The 8,071-nt window shown below is 38.0% G+C and overlaps 1 protein-coding gene across 12 annotated transcripts in view; it reads left to right on the plus strand.

Annotated features, from left to right (window-relative positions):
- PACSIN2 (protein kinase C and casein kinase substrate in neurons 2) overlaps positions 1-7,076 on the plus strand; it is an 83,124-nt gene extending 76,048 nt beyond the window's left edge. For 8 of the 12 annotated variants that reach the window (XM_020808631.3, XM_073000822.2, XM_078394221.1 and 5 more), the window contains 3 exons: positions 2,232-2,348; positions 2,869-3,059; positions 4,933-7,076. In XM_020808631.3, coding sequence (XP_020664290.2) covers positions 2,232-2,348; positions 2,869-3,059; positions 4,933-5,045 — 421 coding nt within the window. In that variant the 3' untranslated portion in view covers positions 5,046-7,076. The remainder of the gene's footprint in view (positions 1-2,231; positions 2,349-2,868; positions 3,060-4,932) is intronic. The other 4 variants (XM_020808633.3, XM_078394217.1, XM_078394218.1 and 1 more) reach the window with 1 other exon arrangement.
- Positions 7,077-8,071: the final 995 nt, after the last annotated feature.

An 8,071-nucleotide genomic window follows, 5' to 3' on the forward strand; every position in this document is an offset into this window, starting at 1 on the left:
CCTACTACAGTGTTTCTGTGTTCTGGGTCATGCAGCATACATTTCTCCAGTCTGAAATGAGGGGTATTGAAGCTTTGTCAGTAGGTCTTAAACATAGTCATTGATCTAGTACTTCAACTATCCTGTTCTATTCTTTTCTATGTATCAGGGAAAGTTTGTGTACTACCAAAAAAGAGGCTGTTATGTGCATGCAGACCATACTTTAATATGAAACTTTTTGTACCCATGAACTATACGGGGGTTTGGTTTATTGGTCTATTGTGATCAACCTATTCTCTAATTTTAGCCCTGCTGGGCGGGACTCTGCCACCTGCGACTTTGCCCCCGCATTCGCATGTGACTCTGCCCCCTGTGCGCAGAATTCTGTCGCGACTGGAACCGAAGTGGTTGAATGAGATTGCTGTGCAAAGGAGGAAGAAAGCTGAGCAGAGGGAGGTGGAGTCACGCATGCGGGGCTTAGAGGGAACCTTGATTGTGATGAATTATTCCCCGGAGAGTAAGCTGTGTGAGAGTGAACTCTCACCTGGCAACTTTAGTCTACCTCTACAGTAACACTGATTTATATTTCAGTTGCTTTGCGGTGCAGATCAGTAAGTGACTTTACAATGTAAACTGCTCCCCATATTTAGGAAATGGTATTCAGAATCCTTTTTTAAAAAAATTCCTAGTATTATTTGTGAGCTGCTATCAGTCCCTGTGCTGGGAGAAAGGCAGTGTAAATGTGAAATGAAATAAATTGCTCTAGTTTTCAAAAGATCTGAAAAGTTGGCTCATTTTGCTGTACATAGTGATGGCCATGCCTAGTGTGATACTGATACTAATAGCTAATTCTAGCTATGTGTATTAAATGGCCCTTGCTTGGACATCATGGATGGCTATCTGGAGTGCCCTGTCAGCTTGTTCATGCCTTTTCATACATTTGTAATGGTAAGGGTAGCTTTCTAGAAAGTCTGTTTATACGTAACTACTGACAACGGTTTGTCTTCAAACCAGAGCTGGCAACTAGGAATTTAATTAGCTTCAATAGTGTCAGAGCCAGACTGCAGGCACTGTTTCGTATACGGTGTTTCCCCGAAAATAAGACAGGGTCTTAAATTACTTTTGCTCAAAAAACACAGTAGGGCTTATTTTTGGGGGATGTTTTATTTTTTTTAAGAACAACAATCTACATTTATTCAATTACCATCATTTATTTTATTTATTATTAATTTATTCCCGTTCTCCTTCCCCTTTTTTAAAATGTACCTGGTGCCACTTCCTCCAGAGGTGCCTCTGCCACTGCCAGGAGGTGCCACGGTGGTGGCTCAGGTTCCTTCAGTGGTGGTGCCTCGGCTGAGGCTCCTGTTGGGGCTGGCAGGCACTGGGTTTGTTTTGCAGGAAACAATGGCAGCAGTGAAGGGGGCAGCATTGGTGTGGAAGGGGGCGGGGTTCTGAAGCCGGTGAGCCCAGTTGAGGAAAGGGTGGCAGCTGCTTCAACACGACAGTGTCCCTACCAGCAGCACTAAAGAGGGAGCTGAACAAGAGGAGGGTTAAAAGACTTATGGTAGGAGAAAGAGGGGAGGGGGAACATGAAGGTAGGATGGGGGCTGGCTGGCTGGCTGGCTGGCAGGGGCCAGAGCTCCGAAATTGCCCCCCTCCAATCTTGTGCTTCATTAGCCTTGCCTGGGCACAGGCTGGAGGGGGGAAGTACACACACTGCAGAGGAGGAAGCCCCAAGAGTCATTGGGAACCTAGGAGCCAAGGAGCAACTTCCTGGTGGCATGGAGCTCCTTCCTCCCTGGCTGCCCAGCCCTTCCGTGAGCGAGGGAAGTGGGAGAGGAGGGGAAGAAGTTTTAAGTCTCTCTTGAGGGCTTGGGAGGATCCCAGTGAGTCCCTGGTGGAGGGCAGGGTTTCACTTAACTAGGGCTTATTTTTGGGTAGGGCTGACATTACAATCATCTTGAAAAATCATACTAGGGCTTATTTTCAGGGTAGGGCTTATTTTTGGGGAAACATGATATTTACATATAATAATCAGTTGAGCAGGCATTATTTCTGAAGAATAGTAAGATACAAATCATTGTTGTCAGAATAGAAATTGAAGTGTTAATGTAGAAGATGCAGTTTTAGTTTGAAATAAGTGTTTTGAAAAGGCAAGCCAGACAAAATAATTTGCATGCCTGGCTATGGTATCATATATGTTGGTTCCGTAAAATGGTAGGGTTACTTAATGCTTTTTTTCTCCCAAATAGCAACCTTAGTGTCCCGAGTAACACAGTGCAGTCAGTACAGTCAAGTTACAATCCTTTTGAAGATGAAGAAGATACTGGAAGTACTGTCAGTGAAAAGGAGGACAATAAAATCAAAAAGTTGGTGAAAGACTGTTCTCAAATTGTTTTTCATGCTTCTACTTTTCTATCCAGGGTTTCCAACTCCGGGTTTCTACAAAAACATTATGCTGCACAATGCATGAAGTCTTTGTTGACAGATTATGTACTTGTTACAAACTTGACTAACATACTGATACTCTGTCATGTTTTGTTTTTCTTCACTGGTTCCACAAGAGTTAACTGTGGTAGTGTGCTTTGAAACTGCTGCTGGAGCTTTGCTGTTGGTTGTGGTCATTTGATGTATCCCCTTCTGAGGCTTTCTCACCGCTTAACATTATTCTTCAAAAGGATGTTGTTTTTGGTTCTCAATATTGTTTGGATATTAATGTTCTATGTGTGCACTCTTTACATCCCTAAATGCACTACATGTTCAAATTCACTTTAGTTTTAAGCATCTTGATAACAAAAAAGAGCTTTGTTAAATAAATGCCCCTTATGTTGGTATATGTGTACCCCATTTGTTTTCCTCAGCAAACTAAAATACTTTCCTGTTGTTTAGTGTTAGCAGTTATGAGAAAAGTTATGGAACCGAATGGTCTGATGAAGAGACCAGCAATCCATTTTCATCCAATGATACCCAAGCAGAAACCAATCCTTTTGATGAGGATTCCTCCCCTACACTGGAAGTGAGAGTACGAGCATTGTACGATTACGAAGGTCAAGAGCATGATGAACTAAGCTTTAAGACCGGTAAGTACTCTTGAGTCATATTAACTTTAGATTGCCATAACAAATGCAGAAGTGAAACCTCTCCTTTGGAGAAAAGAATGTGTAGTGTATGAAGAATAAGTATCCTTAAAGTGGTGAAGAAAATATTTTGCAGTAGTGGAGAGTATATACAGATCCATGTACAGTAGTATGAAAATAAGGGTTCAGGTCTGTGTGTACAAACTGGCTCTGGATGGATGCATCATGATGACAGTACACCGTTTTTAACAGTGCTATATTGAAAAAAAGATAACTACAGTGTACTAAAAAATACTATTCTGCTATAATAATTATGCAGCATCACCTCACATCTTTCCAGATACACATGCAGTCCTGTTTCCAAAGCAGGTAAGAGCCATAGTGCTGGCTAATTTCAGCTGAGGATATTTTATTTTAATCTTGCTTGCTTGCACAGCCAAAGGTATTTTAAAATACACATTTAAAATACACAATAAATGAAACCACAATAACTGACAATATTAAAATAGGATCTGATAAATTATCATATTAAAACAAATACACAGTGACTAGAAGCCTGTTGCCCAATTTGAGGTTGTGCCCCAAAGTACTTCTGCTGGTGCACTGTGCAGTGGTCATGCTGAGGATGTGCAACTGACTGCTTAACTGCATAGTAGCAGTTCCTTGTTGCCAGGCTTTATGCCAGTGTAACTTTACATTATGCCAAAATGAACTGGATTTTGTCCATTTAATACTGGTTAAATCATTTAGAAACAACATAGTAGTAGAATATTGTGATCAGTGACCAAAGGCCTGCTTAAATAACATTTAATTTTAACTAGTTAAAAAGACAACAAAATCAAGTATGGCAGACCATAAAAAGGCTTTATGTACTTTATTTTCTCTCATCAGCCCTCACTATGCAAAAATCCATCCTTCTGTGCTGGGGAGAGCTCCCCACCCCCTGAAAAATTTGTAAACAGCATTGGATTTCTCTGGCCAGACTGTTTCAGCTCAGTCCTGTTTTCCAGCTGAAACACTGTAGCATTAGAGTGAGAACAGAAGTATATTAAGAATTTATATCTTTGGTACTTCAAAAAGCTTACATCAGAAGCAGTGGACATTTTATTATGTTTAGTCTGATCTGAGTAGGGTAAGGTTTTCTTACTGCATCCTCAGTAGTAAATAAGGTGCATATAAAATACACTGTTGCTCTGTGCATTGTCTTTTAACTATCTATTCATTTTTATCCTCCCAAACAAATGGTCTCTGAGTTTTAAAACTTGAAATATACAACCCTGGGGTTATATTTGCAAGGTCAGTGTAGGTTTGTCTTGTCCTGTTTGACATTAGATATGCTTTCATTGTATCAAAGAATACTGAATGTCAGTATCCACTGATTTGCCTAATAGACTGTAAACCAATCAACCTGACACTTTAAGAAATGGTTTAGATCCATATAGGAAGTTGGAAGCAGAGTGATAGAAAGGTATCTAATATTCCAAAGATACATACCATTTCCCTGAAAATAAGCCCTTGTATGATTTTTCAGGATGCTCATAATATAAGCCCTACCCCAAAAATAAGACCCAGTGAAGTGAAACTCTGCCCTTCACCATTATGCAGCAACCAAAAAGAAAATGACATGACTGTATTTGAATAAATGTAGATTGCTGTACATGAAAAAAATAAAACATCCCCCGAAAATAAGCCCAAATGCATTTTTGGAGCAAAAATTAATATAAGACCCTATCTTATTTTCAGGGAAACATGGTATATATTTCAAGACTTTATGTACAGGGGAAACACTGTAATTATTACGGGAAGAAATAATAATATTCAAAACATTTCTGGGAATTATTTTTGTAGGTTATCATACAATTACTTTTGTCCACAGGGGAAGAGCTAACTAAAATAGAAGATGAAGATGAACAAGGCTGGTGCAAAGGACGCCTAGACAATGGACAAGTTGGCCTTTATCCTGCAAACTATGTGGAACCAATCCAGTGACATATAATTTTAGCAGTGCTGTAGTAACTGTTAGCCAGTATGATGCTCGTGGCTTACAGTGAGGGGAACTGGCAGGAATGTATATATAGATATAGATATATATTTCAATGCAGTTGAATGATAGATTGATACCTTATTCTCTGGGAAATCATCTAACAATGCAAATTGGAACTAGGAAAAGGTGGGCAACTTATATACAGCACAGAACAACCGGGACAGAATTTAAAAGATAGTATAGCAAGAAAATGTTATTTTAAACAACTATTGCCAATTTACTGTTTTATCATTACATGCGTATAGTTTCAGAATTTGCTCTGTTTACACCTCAGCCCCAGTATTCTGGGTGGTGGCTTGTTTAACCAGTTATTTTAAGTGCCCTTCAGTAATTTGCAACTTGATGATTTTTTAAATGCAGTTTTGTACTGGTTCTTAGCAATATTTCAAAGATTTTATTTTTAAATTTAAGGGCTATGGTGTTTTTTTGTTTGTTTGAGCAACTAGTAATTAAATTATGAATCAGATGTATCCCCCATTCTACATTGTACTGTTAATGTTTTCATGCTCTCAGCATGGTTTAATTGTGTAAAATGCAATATTATGTCTGTTACAGAACATTGTAGCAGAATTGTCTGCAAATGTTAAGGTTTGAGTTTTCTTGTGACTGCTGTTTATGTATTTTTGACTCCTGAAATATGAATTTCCCGAATGATGACCAGCAAGAACTCTAAAAAGTTTATTTTAAACTATCCATTGCCATATTATTGCTATAACAGACTTAAACTTTGCAAGTTAGAATGATTTGGTGTGATTCCACAAGTTAAATATAGATTATTTTTTCAAGCAAAAGTGACTGTAAAGTAAGTGCTTTTTATTGATGTGCTCTTTAAGTTAAATATGTGTATATAGAATTTGATATTCAAAAATTTGAAGAGCATGTCCTAATTAGCACGCCTATTGCCTATGCATTGGATTTTGGGTAAAGTATAGAACCAGTAAATCAATGTGAGCTTGTTGTTGACTTCAGCGGGAGGTAGATTGCAGCTTTTAGCATAAGCTAAGCAATTTAAATCACAAGTATACTTAAATCTGCTTTTCGATGCATACTTGTTTAGATGTGAAGTAGATCAGCTGCTCAATCCAGTCCATTGCGGGTATAGCATTCAGAGGGATTCTCATAGAACACCAGAGACCCATCTCTTTTCTCTATAAAGTTATTAGAGGGACTGGGAGGCCTGCATGCATTACTAATGTCTCCTGTTGAGCCCTCACACTTCCACTTGGTCAAAGAATAGAGATCTGAGTTAATTTTTCCTTGACTCAGTGGACCATGAGTATTGGATGACAATTTGGGAAGTATGCACAAGCTTCCCATCATCATGATATCCTAGTACAAACACTTTGTAATAGCCTGGAAGAGAATTGGGATGTGTTACATGTCCTTAGGATCCTTCTGTTGACATTGCATCCATAGCACACTGGAATGAAGCCTGTATATTCTGTGATTCAGATTCTTAAACGTGGTGAAAAATAATTATATTCTAGGATTTCTATTTGCTAGTTTAATTGTTACTCCAAATACACATTAGCATTAACCCCACTGTGGATTATTGTAGCAGAACACTGTAAAATCTTCTACTTGTTCGCATTAGGAAATCAGCTGTGTAAGTGTCATGTTCTATACCTTTGTAGGAAACTTAAAATAGCTGGATTGTGAACATGTTAGAACAAGTTGCTTTATAGGAAACTTTATCAGGTAAGTAGATGTGCTAATTTAGGGAGTAATGCTATAATTGAAATAATATTTTCATAGTTAAAATGCTGTAAATGCTCCCTGATTCCATTTGAATTTGGAGACTGAAGTATTTATTAACATCAGAAGTTCAATTGTATAAAGTTGATTACTGGATCTCTTTGTCATGATAATATTCCTGAAATGGAAGATTTGCCATGAATGGCCAGCAACAAATCTGGAATAATTTTCTGTATAGTATACTATTTTAAAAATAAAACCTTAAACATATTGAAGACAAATTTATTAGTGATGACAGTATTTGTTTTTGATTGTATTTTCCAAGAATTTTTCAATTTGATTTAAGGACTTTTGTGGAGGTTGGAATATGTTTGATTCATTTTCAGTGGCTGAAATCTTGTTATTTAATATAGTAAGTTTCACTAGAGTAGACCCATTGAATGAGTGGTGATTTGGTGAGTCAGGTCCTCTGTTAGTTCCATTTATTCAAATAGATGTACTTTAGTTGTAATTTACTATGCTAAAGCAGTGGCTTTTGAAGGCAGCTGCTTTCTGATACGGATTTTAACAGTAGCCTGCTGTTTCAGACATTTTTCAATTTAGCACTGTGCCATTTAAATACGACCAAAACCAGAAATCCAGTAGGAGATCATTTCCAGGATTTCATCCAAGTTTTTAAAACAGCAGGTTCTGAAGATTTACAGGGTGGATTAACAGTGGGTGTCTGCTGCCATTGCAACCTTACAGTTCAGCTCTGATTTAGTGAACCAAAGGAAAAAAGAACCAGCAGATGATATCATTTTAAAGGGTTATGAAGAGTTTCTTCAATCTTTTTGAAATACTCCAGTTTTGTAGAATAGATGCTAATTTTCTAAAGAGAACCAAAGTGGAGTAGTGTGCACAGAAATAATAAAAAAATCTTTACTTAGTGGCAATGAACAAGTGCTCAATTTGGACAAGCTCTGAATTAGTTCTTAATTATGAAAGCCAGAAAGATGTCTACAAATCATAAAAGGAAGAAGTGATTTCCAAATAGATTTAGATTTTCAAAATTTGAGAAACAATGGCCATTACAGTGGTGCCTTGACTTACGAACGCACCTACCTGCAAAAATTTTGAGTTACAAAAAGCTCCAGCTGCAAAATTTTGCTTCAACTTGCGACCAGAGCTTCGACCTACAAACAGAAAAAGGCAGGGGAAAAGGGTGGGAAATTCAAACCATTGGTTAGAGCAGGGGGTCAGGGAACTTTTTTACTCCTGTGGAGCAGGAGGAGGA

Source organism: Pogona vitticeps, chromosome 5 (assembly GCF_051106095.1).
Source record: "Pogona vitticeps strain Pit_001003342236 chromosome 5, PviZW2.1, whole genome shotgun sequence".
Lineage (NCBI taxonomy): Eukaryota > Metazoa > Chordata > Lepidosauria > Squamata > Agamidae > Pogona > Pogona vitticeps.